The sequence below is a fragment of the Piliocolobus tephrosceles genome, chromosome 18, assembly GCF_002776525.5.
Source record: "Piliocolobus tephrosceles isolate RC106 chromosome 18, ASM277652v3, whole genome shotgun sequence".
NCBI lineage: Eukaryota > Metazoa > Chordata > Mammalia > Primates > Cercopithecidae > Piliocolobus > Piliocolobus tephrosceles.
Window position 1 is genome coordinate 36,442,440 of NC_045451.1, and position 16,480 is coordinate 36,458,919.

At 52.1% G+C, this 16,480-nt stretch overlaps 2 protein-coding genes across 2 annotated transcripts in view; one reads left to right on the plus strand and one right to left on the minus strand.

Annotated features, from left to right (window-relative positions):
- Nucleotides 1-3,108, plus strand: part of EPG5 (ectopic P-granules autophagy protein 5 homolog) — a 140,679-nt gene extending 137,571 nt beyond the window's left edge. Inside the window, exon 44 of the mRNA XM_023207621.2 lies at nucleotides 1,827-3,108. Coding sequence (XP_023063389.1) covers nucleotides 1,827-1,949 — 123 coding nt within the window. The 3' untranslated portion in view covers nucleotides 1,950-3,108. The remainder of the gene's footprint in view (nucleotides 1-1,826) is intronic.
- Nucleotides 3,109-3,153: 45 nt separating this feature from the next.
- The window catches only part of SIGLEC15 (sialic acid binding Ig like lectin 15), an 18,536-nt gene continuing 5,209 nt past the window's right edge, over nucleotides 3,154-16,480 (minus strand). Inside the window, exons 2-6 of the mRNA XM_023207622.1 lie at nucleotides 10,119-10,178; nucleotides 9,335-9,718; nucleotides 8,070-8,450; nucleotides 6,927-6,957; nucleotides 3,154-5,122 (exon numbers count right to left, since the gene is read on the minus strand). Of these exons, the coding sequence (XP_023063390.1) occupies nucleotides 5,041-5,122; nucleotides 6,927-6,957; nucleotides 8,070-8,450; nucleotides 9,335-9,718; nucleotides 10,119-10,178 (938 nt within the window). The 3' untranslated portion in view covers nucleotides 3,154-5,040. The remainder of the gene's footprint in view (nucleotides 5,123-6,926; nucleotides 6,958-8,069; nucleotides 8,451-9,334; nucleotides 9,719-10,118; nucleotides 10,179-16,480) is intronic.

A 16,480-nucleotide genomic window follows, 5' to 3' on the forward strand; every position in this document is an offset into this window, starting at 1 on the left:
TGTGGGGACACTGTGAAAGAAACGATCTTTCTCCGAAAATGCTTCTTTTCTGAAGACAGCCGTTTTCCCTCTTGGTCTTTCTTTGCCACCCCTTGTTTAACGTGTAATCAAGAAATGACCAAAAAAAAAAAAATGGGCAACCAGCAGCCCTCGGGGCTGCTCTGCCTGTGGAGTAGCCATTTTCTTACTCTTTTTTTTTTTGAGATGGAGTCTCACTCTGTCGCCCAGGCTGGAGTGCAGTGGCCGGATCTCAGCTCACTGCAAGCTCCGCCTCCCAGGTTCATGCCATTCTCTTGCCTCAGCCTCCCGAGTAGCTGGGACTACAGGTGCCCACCACCACGCCTGGCTAATTTTTTTGTATTTTTAGTAGAGACGGGGTTTCACCGTGTTAGCCAGGATGGTCTCAATCTTCTGACCTCGTGATCCGCCCGCGTTGGCCTCCCAAAGTGCTGGAATTACAGGCATGAGCCACAATGCCCAGTCTTTTTCTTACTCTTTTTACTTTCTTAATCTTGATTTTGCTTTGCACTGTGGACTCACCCTGAATTCTTTCTTGCTCGAGGTCCAAGAACCCTCTCTTGGGGTCTGGATTGGGACCCCTTTCTGGTAACAAGATCTCTTTCCTCCCTGGGGCTTTCCCCCATTTTAAAATGAGAATAATTCCAGTCTTACCTCCTGGGCTCTTAGAACCCCCTGAGATTTTTTTTTTTTTTTTTTTTTTTTTTTTTTTTTTTGAGACAGAATTTTGCTCTTGTTGCCTAGGCTGGAGGGCAGTGGCGCGATCTCGGCTCACTGCAGCCTCCGCCTCCTGGGTTCAAGCAATTTTTGTGCCTCAGCCTCCTGAGTAGCTGGGATTACAGGCACCTGCCACTATGCCTGGCTAGTTTTTGTATTTTTAGTAGAGACGGGGTTTTGCCTTGTGGGCTGGTCTTGAACTCCTGACCTCAGGTGATCCACCCACCTTGGCCTCCCAAAGTGACACAGGCATGAGCCACCGTGCCTGGCCCCCACTGGGATCTTACAGGGCTTTGGGGATCACAGGGTCCCAGAAATGTGAGGGGCTGTTATTGAAGAAGGAGTGGGACTGGACTTAAGTGGCCAGCACTGGAACCGGGGACAAAACCCAGGACACTTGACTTTTGGCTAAGGAGCCTTCCAGCATGAGGCTTCTGTGACTGGTGGCTTCTGTGACTGGCCCTGACCCTGGCTCCCTTGTCCTGTCTGACCAGTGAGGTACAAGTGAAAGCTCAGCCCATGGTGCCTCCAGCCAAGTCATTTCCATCTCAAAGCAGGGCCTACTTTCACCATAGATTATCCCCTGGGCGGTTTCTTCTCATGTAGCTACATCTAGTTTTAAACTTCAGTTGGCAGCAGGCAAAGTGTGTTGGGCTCTTGGTGGATCCAGGAGATCACCCAGGTAGTTGCCGATCACTTCCTCTCACTGCTGTCTTCAAAGTCTGGTGGGCATTGACCACAGAGGGAAGCCTGCAGGCTGCAGCTTGCCCGCCAGAAGCCCCTGGGAAGAGTATGTTCATGGAACGCTGTGCCCTGCATTGCCACAGGAAGTCCAGTCTTGAAAACACCAAGTCTTCCGGGTCATTTCTCTCCTTGACTCTGTGCCGCAGGACACCGAGCTGACTCAGCCTGTCTCTGGTCTTTGTTGCCAGTGACAGAGCCTGAGTACTCTGAGAGGGCAGGTGGGGGAAGATAGGCAGCTCTGCTCCACCCAGACCTCTTACAGGGACAGTGCCAGACTCCAAGGGCAGCTCAGAGGGTCTGGGGAGGGCCAAGTGCTGTCCCCTCACCACCCTTCCCTCTGACCCTAGGACCAGTGGCTTTATCAGGAGGCCAATCTGGGGGCTGCCTGTGCACTGTGTGCATTTGTTAAAGGGGGTGCCAGCCGGCCGGCCCTCCTCAACGTGCTTCCCACAGCCCATCACTGCATCTGAAACCACGCCAACAGAGGAAGTGTCCCTCTGAGGAAAGGCACTTCTTCCGGTCCCAAGAAGCCCTCTTCAAAATGCAAGTACCGCAGGAGGGTATGTATCAGCTAGCACCATCTGATTACCTGGCACCCTTATACATCACCATCGTGCCAACACCAGGCGCACCCAGAGCTGCAGTCTCAACCGTTAGCTTAAGAATCACCTGGAGTCAACTGCTTCCTGCTTAGAAACAACAAACTCAAAAGGACATTTTGAGGACAGTCGCGGAAATCTGAATATGGACTATAAAATGATATTGAATTCATGTTAATGAATCAATCTCCAGTGTGGTGATAGTATTGAGGTAATAGAGCACAAAGCAGTTACTTAAGAAATAATTCCTATTGCAATTTTTCTTGGCTGTGAAACTGGCCTCAAAGACCAGGCAGATGTTCCAATACATACCACTCCTGTGTCCTTAACTTCCCTGGTTATGCAGGACTCTCCATAGAGGTGCCTCAAAGCATCCCCACACAAGGAGGTACGTAAGCCCGCTCCTGTGACCTCTTAACAGCTCAGACAGGCTCCTGGATGAATCCCAAGGTTAATCAGGAGCCACCTCTTGCCCTGGTGAAGGCTCTGGTGAGGAGTGGAGCTTTGCAACCCACTGGCCTGCATAATAACTTGTGAAGATCTTGTGAAGATCCCTTGACCGTCAGACCGTCTCCCTGGAAAAAGCATCACTGCCTCTTTTTTAAAAAACGTATTTTTAATTAGTATGGATATATGTATTTATATATTTATAGGGTACGTCTGATGTTTTGGTACAGGCATACAATGTGCGATGATCAAATCGGGGATTGGCATATCCATCACCTCAAGTACTTATTGTTAAGAACATTCCAGTTCCACTCTTAGTTATTTTAAAATATACAATAAGTTGTTAACTATAGTCGCCCTCTTGTGCTAGCAAATACTAGATCTTATTAATTCTCTCTAACTGTATTATGTTCTCATTAAGTATCCCCACATTATCCCCCGCTCCCTGCTATCCTTCCCAGCCCCTGGTAATTAGTCTATTAACTCCACAAGTTCAGTTTCAACCTTTTTTTAGTTTCCACATATGAGTGTGAACATGTGATATTTATCTTTCTGTTCTTGACTTATTTCCCTTAACATAATGGCTGCCAGTTCCATCCATGTTGTTGCAAGCGACAGGATTTCATTCTTTTTTATGGCTGAATAATATTTCATTGTGTGTTCATTTTCTTTATTCATTCATTCGTTGATGGACACTTAAGGTGATTCCATATCTTGGCTATTGCAAATAGTGTTGCAGTACACGTGGGAATGCTGGTATCTTTTCAATATACTGATTTCCTTGCTGACAGATACCCAGCAGTGGGATTACTGTTGCCGGATCATATGGTAGTTCTTTTTTTTTTTGGAAGAGAGTCTCTCTGTTGCCCAGGCTGGAGGACAGTGGCATGATCTCAGCTCACTGCAACCTCCGCCTCCTGGGTGGGTTCAAACAATTCTCCTGCCTCAGCCTCCCAAGTAGCTGGGACTATAGGCATGCACCAGCACGCCCGGCTAATTTTCGTATTTTTAGGAGAGACGGAGTTTTACCATGTTGGCTAGGCTGGTCTCGAACTCCTGACCTTAAATGATCCACCCGCCTCGGCCTCCCAGAATGCTGGGATTATAGGCATGAGCCACCCCGCCTGGCCTATTTTTAGTTCTTTGAGGATACTCTGTACTGTTCTCCATAGTGGCTGTACTAATTTACATTCCCACCAATGGTATATGGGAATTCCTCTTTCTCCGCAATCTCACCAGCATTTGTCATTGCCTGTCTTTTGGATAAAAGTCATTGTAACGGGTGAGATGTCTCATTCATGGCCTCATTAATGCCCTAGCCTGTGGCCCTTTCCTCTTGCCAGCTCACTTGGGACCCAGGCATGCCTCCCACCTCTCCCTAAGCCCCAAGGACCACAGGAGCTAAGGTGGTCAACAAATTCACCCTGAGGTATAAATAGGGAAGCACCCCTCCAAGTCAGCCTGCCCATGTTAGGGCAAAGGGGCTGAAGTTGCCAGTGTATTTGGACTTTGCACGCCCTGAGAGGTTGCAGGTCAGAGAGAGGTCAGAGCTGTAGCTGCTTTACCCACAGGGACCCTCCAGCCAGACCTCCCCTCAGGTCTCCCGGCTTCAGCCCCTGAGACAGTGGTTCCCAAATGCCTTGAGAGAGGGGAGCCTGGTTTCCATTTCCTAGGGGTCCCAGCTCAAGGCAATGTAGGGCAGCTGATGGGGCAAGAGTTAGGCAGAGGGTGTGGAACAATCACAGTGGAGATCCCAGGGGGTATGGGGTAAAGGCCCCAGGCCTCTTCCTGCCACCAAGTTTCCAGGATTTAGTGTTCCTCTGACCACAGGTTTGCACAGCCCCTGCCCCAGCCTTGCTCTATGGAACTGTGTTCTCCGTGACACTGCTGCAGGGGCCACACTCCTCCAAGAACTCTCTGCACGTCCAAAGGTCACTCTGCAAAGAGGGTCCTGTCATGCCCCTCATGAGTAGATGGCTTTGTATTTTCCAAAGCCCCTTCACATCCATTATTTCCTCAGATCTTGCTAGTCCTCTCAGCCAGGAGGGAAGAATATGACTGTCCGTGTTCAACAGTAAATGAACTGAGACCCAGAGAAGTGAAGAAAGTGTCCTAGGTCCACACAGCAAGTCGGTGACAGAGGAGGACAAGACTGGGCCTCCAGGCCCTGTAAACAGTTTCCTGTCTGCTTTACTATAGCAGGTGTTCTAGGTAAGAAAGGGCAAGGGAGCATTTCTGGAAGTTTCATGCTCAAGCTAATGCGTGTACACACACACACACACACACATGCACACTTACAAAATGCTGGCATAAATATCAGGGAGCTCTGAAATGGTTGTCCACATAGGAGGCCAGATGAGCCTCCTTGAGCAGGGTCTTGACCCCAAGTGGGGGAGGAGTCAGCCGGCTGGGGGCTGCCAAGGTGCCTGGGAATCGGGACGGGCCATACCAGCCAAGCCTTTCACGACTTCATTATTTACAGTGCAGAAATGGGTATTGGTGGCTGAGGGACTCTTCACGTTGAGCACATGGCGGCCGGTGGGCTCCGGGGATTCATCTGGCTCAAATTTTCATAATTGGACTCCTGGGCCTGGGACCTGTGGACAGGAGAAAGTTGAATGGCCACCCAAGACAGGTAAGAGGTCCCCAACTGCCCAAACTATATGCCAGCAGTGGGCCAAGGAGAGGAGACATTCTGGGGAGCAGTGTGGCTGGAACTGGCAGGGCTTAGAGATGAATGGCGTCGGAGGCTGGGCAGAGTCAGGAATAGGGAGGGGCTCCCAAAGGCCGGGGCAGCCCAGACCATAGAGTGGCTATCTCTGTCTGAGGCCTCAAGACTGGCTGCATGTCCCTGACCTACAAATCAGAATCTCCAGGCCTGGCTTCCTGGGCACCAACTGCTTTCCTGATTTCCCCTAGGACATCTCAGTGGGAATCTCAAATCTCAATGTCCACTGTGCTATGCATGACCCTCACACCCGCCCCAGTGTCTTTACCTCAGGAAGTGGGACCCAGGGCTCAGGCTCCCAACCCGGGCCGCCTGGCTCCCTCCCACACTGTGTGCTGCCCATTGGGCCCTTGGGCAAGCCCTGCCTCCCGTCTACCCACCTCCCCACTGCCACCCCTGCACCTTTGTCCAGGCAGCCAAGCCAGCCTCAGCCTTGCCAACGACCTGCACCCAAGTCTCCTGGGCCAGCTTGTCCTGATGGGGCCACTCGTCTGCTTAAAACCATTCAGTGACTTCCCATTGCACCCACAATACCCCCCACGCCTTTCCTGCCCTCCTCCTGCCCACCCTGCGGACATGCCTGCCTCCTTTCTCGGCCTTGCCGGAGCCTTTCTACTTGCCTTTTCCTCTCCCGGGCTGCCCCCACTGCCCCTGTCTTACATCCACACTCCAGTGGGGCTTGCTCTCTGGAACTCCACCCCTCACATGCCCAGGCCTCGGCCTCCATCCTCAGGTCCCCTCAACGTCGTGTCCTCCCAGAGAACTTGATCTAAAGCAGCCTCAGCCCAGCAGCGGGGCCCCTCCCCAGGGGATCTGCCGCATCGTGTGTCCATTTCCTTCACAGCTCTTACTTTACAATGTCAGGTGTCCTGTTTCCGTATTTATTCAAATTCTCCACAATAGGATGTGAGTTCTGTGAGGTCAGGGATATTGCTGTGTCTTTAGTACTAGTGCCTGGTACACAGTAGGTACTCAGTTAAATAACTGAACAACAGTTGGCTTTCAGATTCAGGGGCATTGGTGCGACAGTAAATCAGCAAACAGGGACACAGGACAGGTTGTGGGGCTGTGGAGAGATTGGCAGGCAGCTGATGAGTGGGGCCACCAGCAGTGTGGCACCTCCAGCCTTCAGGGCACAGGTGGGTGGAGTTATGGGAGTGCCTGGGCTCCTTCTCCCACTCCTACCCTCCGCCAGGATCAGGCACAGCCTGTCCAGGGTCTATGAATTGAGTTCTTTCTCCTTCAACACCAGCTTTCACATGGGTGGATGCCACAGAAGAGGAGAGTAACGACCCAAGAGTCAGTGATTTCCTAGGGGTCCCTGGGCCCCTCACCTAGGCTCTCAGAAACTCTAGAAATTTTGTTTGCAGAGCGCCGGGAGGGAACGGGGATGAGTGTCCCCAGTGTGGCTTTTGTGTGAATCTGCCTGTTCAAGAATGTGGAGGGGAAACTACAGGAAGAAACAGCCTGGAGTTGTGGGAGAGGAGCAGGTCAGCGAGGCCTGGTCTGTCCAGGGAAGACCTTGGAAGGCTGCAAGAGGGGTGCCTTGGTGGGCTGCAAGGAGGGCCCAGCCCCAGCCCTTTGCCATTTCTTCCTCGTCCTGCCTGGACCCCCTGGCTGATGGAGACTAGGTGGGTGGGGTGGGGTGGGGTGGAGGCGGGGAGCTCACTTACCGTGGTGGGGTGTCTGGGGTGTTCAGATGCTCTGTGGGAGGGACAGCAAGAGAGCAGGCGTGAATCTCCACCGCAGTCTGCAACCTGTGCGCCCACCCCCACCCACGCCATGTGGAAGGGGTCTCGGGGAAACCACTGTTTGTGAAGCAAATAGCAGACTAGCATGGTGTGAAGCTGCACCATGGAACCCTTCTGGGGAGTTAGTGAGGAGAGGGATGGACCGAGGAGAAATCTAGTAAAAAGTCTGTTCTTCTGAGCATCCTGAGCACAAAACACTTGATGAGTTGCAAGAAAGGGGCAAGAAAGCCATTGTGGCCACAGCAGCAGCCAGGGCCACTATGACAAAGTCTGATCTCCTCACTAGAGTGTGAGGCTAGTGCTATGGACCTGGGAGTTGTGAGGGGCTCCGAGAAGCTCCCTCCCTCTCGGGGGCACAGGGCAGATTTCTGATGCAGATCAGCGACAGCAGTGGTGGCACTCTCAGGACACCCTGCTAGTCAAACCACCATGATCTCCGCTAGGAAGAGCGTTTCCTTGTTCTCCTAGCTCATGCCTACTTACATATTTTTATCTAGCTCTCCCAACACTGCTTGTGTGACACCTTCTCCAGATGCCCCACCAGAGGGAGACATACTGTCCTCTGGCTTCTGCACACCTGGGGTGGAGGAGAGCCCTTCTCATAGCACATTGCAATGATCTGCCTACCGCTCAGCGCCCACTGCAGGGCAGGGGACCATGCCTTGTTCATCAATGTATTCGTAGCACCCACACAGCACATAGTAGGTCTTCAGAAACGGTGCTATTTAGGAAGGTCTGTAGTCAGAGCCCCTCCAGAGGAATCATTTGCCGGATGGTGGTAAAGGGGTGGCTCTAGAGTTATCGGTGTCTGGGTCTCTCTGGCTCTGTGCCAGTATCAAAAGGCAGCTTACTTTAACTTCTCTGAGTCTCAGCTTCCTTATTGCAAAATGGGATTTTTTCACGCTGGTTACACCTGCTGGGCTTCATGCAGACAGGAAAGCGCCAGGACGCATAGGGCAAAAAACCGACGTTCTGGTAGTGCCAGGTGGTCAGCCAGGTGGTCTTATCTAAGAGGAGAGCCCTGGCCCGGCCCCTCGTGGCCACCTGGGTCTGGGGCCCACCCACCTGGGCGGCGGCGGGCGACGCCAGCGGCCAGGACCCCGAGCAGCAGCAGCGCCTTGAGGCCGAGCGCGCCGAGCAGGAGGGCGACCGTCGTCGAGGCCCCGCTGGCGCCATGGAAGCGGAACAGGTAGACGCTGGCCTCGGAGCGGCCCAGGCTGTTGGCTGCCGTACACGTGTAGCGGCCGTCGTGGTTCAGTGCGGGCAGTTCGGCGGTCACCAGGTGGCCGTGACCCTGACCCGGGCTCGGCACGGCGGCTGAGCCATTGCCCAGGGCCGGGCCGGACCAGGCGAGGGCGGGCGGCGGCTCCCCCTCGGCAGTGCAGAGCGCACGGAAGGCGTGCGCCGGACCGGGCAGCACCGAGATGTTGATGATCCGCGGCGCGGCTGCAGGGGAGAAGGCGGGTGACTGTCACCAGCCGCGAGCAAGGCGGGGTTGGGGTAGGGCGAGAAAGCGGGTTGCAGTGCGCGAGCGGCGGGCAAAGGCAAGGGCACCCCTCCCCTTAGCCCTTTGGATGCCAGAGCCAGAGGAGTGGGGGCGGGTCGGAAGGGAGGAATGGGCACTTGGGTGCCAGGCTACCCCAGTCCCGATACAGGTGTGGCCTTGGGCGAACTATTCTATCATCTCTGCTTCTGTTTCTCCATGTGTAAAGTGAGGATCATGATAGCAGTTGCCTTAAGGGGTTGCTGAAAAGATTTGGCAAATTCATGCTTGTGGGGGTGCTTGCACTAGGTCCTGGCCCCCTAGCAAATGCTAAGTGGCCATTATCGTCGCAAAGCAGGGTGGGGGCTAGAGTGGAGAGCCACTGCTCCAGGGACGGGACCCTGGTTCAGGAATCTTTGTATCTCAGGGTCTGGCAAAGTGCTAGGCACTACTGGGTGGGCTCTCTGTGCACCCCTGGGTAGAGGGGCTGCAAGTGTCTTTCAGGGCTGGTAGCACACATCACATTGGCATATTTAGGATTGCCATTCACTTGTCTTTCTCGCCTCTTCGTCTGAGAGCCACCGGGGACAGTCACTCTACGACAGTCACTGCAATGCCTATTCCCGGGCCCACCTCAGCCCTTCTTGGGACCTGTATTCTGCATCTGTGTCAAGTTCCCAGGTGATCCTAAACTACCCCCAGGTGTGAGATCCCTGGGGTAGAGGAGAGGGCTGGGTCTCGTTGCCCTTCCTGGCGCAGCACAGCGCCTGGCACCCAGGTAGCCCTCAAGGCTGGGCAGGCGGGCGGCGGGAAGGGAGGCCGGGGACCCTTTCCCGTGCCGCCTCACCGGTCACGTGCAGCCGGACGCCGTGGCGGCTCTCGTAGCGGTCATGGACGTCGCCGGCGAACTCGACGCGGCAGAAGTAGCGGCGGTCGTCGGCCAGGGCGAGGCGCTCGACGCGCAGCGAGAGGTCGTTGCGGCGCGGGTTGCCCAGCAGCCGGAAGCGGCCGTGCAGGCTCAGCGCCGTCTGGCAGAGCTCGCTGCCCCGCGCTGCAGCGCAGCGGAACACCTGCGGGCCCGCGTAGGGCTCGCCCGCGCGCCAGATGGCAGTAAGCGGCCCGTCGTAGTGGCGGTGCGGGTGAGTGAAGGTGCAGGACAGCACTGCTGCGTCGCCTGCCGCCGCGCTCACCTCGGCTGGCACCTGCATGGACCAGCGCTGCGCTGGCGAGCCTGAGAGCGGGGCGGGCTGTGTCAGGCTGAGGGCCCGGGGGTCGAGGCTCCCGCACCCGCGGCCTGGAAACCCCACGACCCAGGAAGCGCTCCCCCAACCCCCAGCCTGGAAACCCCAGGACTCAGGGATCGTCCCCCACTTCCAGGGGAGCCGGAACTCCCTCTTGTGACTTGAGGGGCAATTCCTGGTGCCTGCACTCCCAGGGCCTGCACTCCCTCGACTTGGGAGGTGCCTGGATTCCCCTCTTTGTTTCCTAACTCACCTGCAGACCGCTTGTCCCCATATTCTTACCCTTAGTTTTTCCCCATCAAAACCTGCCCTGTGGAAAAACCCTGGGATCCCGTGGTTAAAACAGACCCCCAAGATCTCTGAGATGGTGATAATAATAAAAGCACTTACTGTGCACCTCTGTGTTGAGTAAGTTCTCCGTAGTATCTATTTTAGTTCTCCCAAATGAGCCTACAGATAAACACAGTTATCCCCGGGTTACACGTGAATAAACTGAGGCTCAGTTGAGTAACTGAAGTCACACTGCCAGCATGAGGCCAAGCCAGCCATCAGGATCGCCTCACTCCACAGCCTGCGATCTAGTGCACTAGAGGCTGGGAACTTTGGGGCTCCTCCGAGGACAACAGCACTTCCACTTACAGAGAGGAAACAGCCCTTGCGAGGGGGCAGTGTGTTTGGAAGCCAATGCGTTGAGTTGGTGCAGGAGATTCCTCTAGAATCCAGGTGTACCCAAGTGGACTGTGCCCTGACTGGCTTCCCTAGTGCCTGGGCAGGGAGGGAGCTGAGAGACGAGAGGTGGGCTGTTTCACTGCCTCCTTGCTCTGTGCAAGCACCTCTGGACACCGTTGCCACATTCCCCACCTTATGAACCATGGATGTGTGGTTGAGCCAAGGTCAGGAAGCAGAGGTCTGCCTCCACCTCACAGAGGGCTGGTGAACTGCAGGGTGTGTGTGGTTGCCTCTGTGTGCTGCTTTGGGGGAGAGGGGAGAGTGTCTCAGAGGATCAGGCCAGGGGTGGCGCCTCCCAAGGAGAGAGGGCAGGCTTCTAAGCCTGCCCAACCAGTGCCCCAGGGTGCAGTTCACAAAAGGATCTTTAGAGGAAATAATACAGCAGCCCTTGTGTTTCCAAAGGGCTTTGCAGTTTACACAGCGCTTTCATAGATACCATGTCCTGTGACCCTCAAAACACCCAGTGGAGAAAGGCAGGGCAGATATTATTAAAGGTGAGAAAATGAAGGCTCAGATCACACAGGTTCAAGATGGGAGAAATATAGCTTTTCTGACTCCAAGCCCAGTGCTCTTTGCTTTTTGAGGTAATTTAGCCCAATTTGTTCCTTGGGCAGGAGTCCTCTTAGCCCTAGCGCACCGCTGGCAGACCATCCTCCGTGGGAACCATCCATCTATAAATAATCACAGGTCAGGAAGTTCCTTCTGCACAGAACCAAAATCTTTCGCCGCCCACAGGGCCGCCATTGTTCTCTGGCGTGTGTATATCTCCTTCCCGTCATGACCCTATGCAGGGTCTTGTCATGACTATCCTGGACCCATCGAGCCTTCTCTTTTCCAGTGGAAAAATCCCAGTCCCTCCCCTGGCCCTCCTCATCCTCACTGTCCTCTTCCTTCATTGTAGTGTCCTGAGCCTGGGGGCTCCAGGTGTGTGCTGGACCTGCAGTGTCCTGAGTCCCATCCTGCTGCCCTGGGCTGTGGGAGCTGTACCTGGAAAAAATCCCACTGTGTGTTCATGCCCAGCTTGCCATCAAGTAAAAGTGTTACCGGATGGTTCAGTTCCAGGTTCTTGGTGCCACAAACAATTGGACGTGACAGAAATAGCAAAGCAAAGCAGCAAGAGTGTATGAAGTACAGTATCATACCCTTGGAGTGCGAGAGTGACGGACCTTTATGAAATGAGATTAGCACCAGTTTGTTACGTTTCATGGCCTTTTATGTTTTTTTCCCTTCCCTTCCTGAGCTGCCTAATCTCTAGCCAGCATCTGCCTTTTGATTGATAGGCTGCTTAATTACTTTGGCCCTTGTGCGCTTATGCGTCACCTCCATCCCATAATTTTAAGTACATGCATGAGATGCAGTCCATATGCATGAACCTTAAATAGCTAATTACCATACAGGGTCATTTTAAGTATACCTTTTCTCTCGAATGCCCATACCTATCTCTGAGAAGCTTACCTTTACTGGTCTGGTCTGGATCTTGCCGGCCATGAGGCTCTTACTTGCTTATTTCCCTTTTGTTTTGGCTGCTCAACTTCTGCTTCTTCTCTTGCTTCTTGCTTACCTGCCCCTTCACATTGCTTCTGCTCCTACTCATTCCAGCCTGTATCCAACCTCCAATTCCCTCTACTATTCTCCTGCCTCAAAACTACAAGTTCTTTTTTCATACAACCTGCTTTTAAGCCTAATCTCTCTTTTTTTTTTTTTTTCTGCACAAACGTCATTACATTTTTGAACCCGAGTGGAGGACCTAACATTTTATCTCTAGAAAGAGCTTGTTTGTTCAGTTGTTAATCATCAAAGAACCTTGTTCCAAATTTGAGAGACCCTGTCTGAAGCATTGGCTGGTTCAGTCACTACTTCTAGCTGCAGAAAGCACCTATCCAATCTTGAGGCTGAGCCCCAGCCTTAGTTCCCTGCTATTTCCCACTTTCTGTGACCTCAGCCTCCTCTGACCTCATGCATCTTGTGGGCATCACAGAGCCAGGCACAGATTCCCCACATATTATTTGCTATTGTGCATTCATCAATTCAGGAAACATGTATTGGACACTTCTCCACTTTATGCCAGGCACTGGGGTATGAGCTGTGGTGACAAAGGTGGACAGGATATCTTATCAGCCTGCTGGGGCTCATGGCTTAGAAAGGGAGACAGATTTGTAGGGACATGATTACACTACAGTTTGCCAGGTGCCGTAAAGATGAGCATGAACAATATCCCTTCTGTCTGAACATAGCTTCTGGCCCATGTCACTCACCAGCTCCTCCTCTTCATCCTCAGGGCTCCACTGAGTCTTTCCTACAGCAGGGGGACTTCCCAGAGCCCCAACCCTAGGGCTGGCCTCCCTCCCCTGTGCCCCAGAGCTGGCATAGGTACTTCCTCAGTATGAGCATTGCCTTTGAACTGTGTGTCTTGCCCAGACACACAGAAGCTCTGGCAGGCCAGGGACCACATCTATCTGGTTCTATTTGTGTTGCTGTTGCCCATCATGGTACCTGCCTCCTAGTCACTGACATTGGATTGATTTGCTATGTGAGAGCAGAAGGGTGGCTATCCAGGCTGACAGGAGAGGGTAGGGGTGGTTAGAGTAGGGGTGGATTAGGCAGGCAGGGATTAGAGAACCCTTGAGAGAGGCGATGTTACTTCAGCAGAGCCTTGAGAAAGGGAGGGGACTGCATGATGCCTTGAGGTAGCATTGTAGACAAAGGGAACAGCAGAGCAAAGCCACAAGGCATGGACGTCAGTCAGTACACAGGTTGCCAGGCATGAAGGCATAACGAGGCCAGAGCACACAGTGCTTTGGGGAGTCCTCATCTCATTAAAAAACAATACTCTGTCATGTGTCATGTTTCCATGGATTCACGGGGTTTTTCTGTATCTCTACTTATCTTGGTTAATTTGTTCACCTCTGTATCAATACAGCATGCCATGTTCTTCATTACTACAGTGTTCTAATGAATCTGGACGGTTCCCCACCTTTTCCCTCTTATTCAGTCCTATATATCTATATCTCGGTTTTTGCCCTTTTATAGAAATTTTAGTTTATGAACTAACAGCAACAGCAACAATAACGACAGCAGTAAACTCTTTTTGAGAATTTGCTTGGTTTGCATTAAATCTGTACATCTCATTTAAAATGCACAAGAGGCTAGGCGCAGTGGCTCATGCCTGTAATTCCAGCACTTTGGGAGACCAAGGCAGGCAGATCACTAGAGGTCAGGAGTTCCAGACCAGCCTGGCTAACATGGTGAAACCCCGTCTCTACTAAAAATACAAAAATTAGCCAGGCATGGTGATGGTCACCTGCAATCCCTATGTGGGAGGCTGAGGCATGAGAATTGCTTGAGCCCAGGAGGCAGAGGTTGCAGTGAGCTGAGATTGCACCACTGTACTCCAGCCTGGGCAACAGAGCAAGACTCTGTCTCAAATAATAATAATAATAATAATAATAATAATAATAATAATAATAATAATAATAATAAATAAAAATAAAATGCACAACAACCCCATCAGGTGCTATCATTAGCTCCCTCTTAGAGAAGGGGAAACTGGGGCTTGCAGAACCGCAGCAACTTGATAAAGTCACAGAGCCAAGGCTTAACCCTGGGTAGTTTTGCCTCCTTTGTTCAAACGATTTTTACCTTTACCTGTATGCTCCAGTGACCGAGGACAACAGCCAATTTTGAAAATGTCCTGAAGTGTGCTACAAATGGCAGGTCTGGGCCCCTCACTCCCTGGTGAGCTTTGCTCTAGGAGCAGAATGGGAACACAGAGGCTCTTTCACCAAGGGTTACGATCTTGGCTGACATTAGGAAGAGATTTATGCTTCCTGTTTACCTGCTGAATGGGATTCAAAGAAGCGGGCACTTGGACTCCCGCTTACACAGAGACCTTTGGATGAGGCTGCCCAGAGGACTCAGGGCGAGGGTAGGAAGGACTCAGCAGGATTTGCCCAGGGAAAAAATGCATTTGCTTTGGCTGGAATTCAAGCTCCCCAGCATCCTGTGACATTTACAGTGCCCTCTGGCAGCTTATGCCTGTCTGCTAAGACAGGGGAGGGAGGATTCCTGAACTGGAATCATGGCTCCTTACTGTAGGGTCTCTAATCTCTCTGCTTTATCTCTGTCAACCTTCAGGGGTCATCAGGAGACCCACATTCTTCCTGTTGTCCAAAACACCCTCCCTCAATGGTGGGCCATAGTGTATGGCGGGAAGCATGCTAGCTTTGGCATAGCCGGACGTAGGTGGCAATTCTACCTCTGGCCATTCTTCATCAGAATTTTATCAAGCACCCAATCTGTGCCTGGCATGTCCTAGGCTCCTTCACTTACTGGGTGATCTTTGGGCAAGTTACATAATATCCCGGGTCTCAGGGTCCTCTGCTGCAAAATGGGGAACATAGTACCTTCCACATAGGATTGAGGATTAAATGAAACCACGTATGTAGAGCACCGAAAACAGTGCCTCACACACAGCAAATGCTCCATATGTGTTAGTTCCCTTCCCTCACTAGTCCTGTACAGGGAGTGTGAACGGAAGGTGGTGGAGAAATGTTCAGGGTGCTGCCACAGGGGGTTAAGATGTTGGGCTGGGCACGGTGGCTCAGGCCTGTAATCCCAGCACTTTGGGAGGCTGAGGCAGGTGGATCACCCGAGGTCAGGAGTTCAAGACCAACCTGGTGGTGAATCCCCACCTCAACTAAAAATACAAAAATTAGCCGGGCGCGATGGTGCACGCCTATAATCCCAGCCACTTGGGAGGCTAAGGCAGGAGAACTGCTTGAACCCAGGAGGTGGAGGCTGCAGTGAGCCGAGATTGCTCTGGAGTCCACTGTACTCCAGCCTGGGCAACAAGAGTGAAACTCTGCCAAAAAAAAAAAAAAAAAAAGATGTCAGTACCTGGACACTATGCCATTTGCAGCTCAGTTCAGCATGTTGGACCAACTGAAGTATAATTGCCCAGTCCTTGTCCTTAACTCACCTGGAATTTCTTCATTTATTCATTCATGTATTCACTCAATAGGTATTTATTGAGAGTTTACCACGTGCTAGAGACTCTGCTGGGTGCTGGGGATACAGCTGCAGTGACAATTAACAGCCTCCTCCTTATGTTGACAGTCTGGCCATTGCTCAGCCACTATTTGTTTTTTAATTTATGCACAATTCTGACACACTTATTTAGTTTCCCAGCCCAGGGACATGAAAATTGAGAAGCTAGAATGTGGTTTCTGTTTGTAGCCTCTTGGAAAGCAACAAGAAATGAGAGTTGACATTCAATGAGGGAGGAAAGTTTCAGTGAAAAATAATGGAAAGACAGCTTAGACGGAAATGATAAATGTACAGTGTCAAAGGGACTATTTGGAGAAGGAGTGAACCCAGAAGCCTTTGAACCATCACAACACTGCAGCAGGCGAGGGTAGTAGGTGCACACAGAGATGACCTGAGGCACCATGGAGGGGTTCACTGCCGCAAGAGGCATCCTACTTTAGTGGCATGCCCTTCAGAGTGGGTGTCAGGGGTCTGTCCCGGGCTCCAGCCCTAGCTCTGATGCTGACTTTGGGACCTTAGGCAAGTTGCCATAACTCTCTGGCACCAGTAGTCTCATCCATGAGTTGATAACTCTAGATGTTTACTAAGGTGACGTTAAATTCTAAAAATCTATGTCTGAAAATGCTACTTGGATAAAAATGACAAGAAAGCACGTAAAACATTTTAGAAAAATGTCTAGCTGGCCAGGTGCGGTGGCTCATACCTGTAATCCCAGCATTTTGGGAGGCTGAGGCGGGCAGATCACAAGGTCAGGAGTCCAAGACCAGCCTGGCCAATATGGTGAAACCCCATCTCTACTAAAAGTACAAAAAAAAAAAAAAATTAGCCTGGCAAGGCAGTGGGTGCCTGTAGTTCCAGCTATTTGGGAGGTTGAGGCAGGAGAATTACTTGAACCTGGGAGGTGGAGGTTGCAGTGAGCTGAGATAGTGCCACTGCACTGCAGCCTGGGTGACAGAGTGAGACTGTCTCAAAAAAAA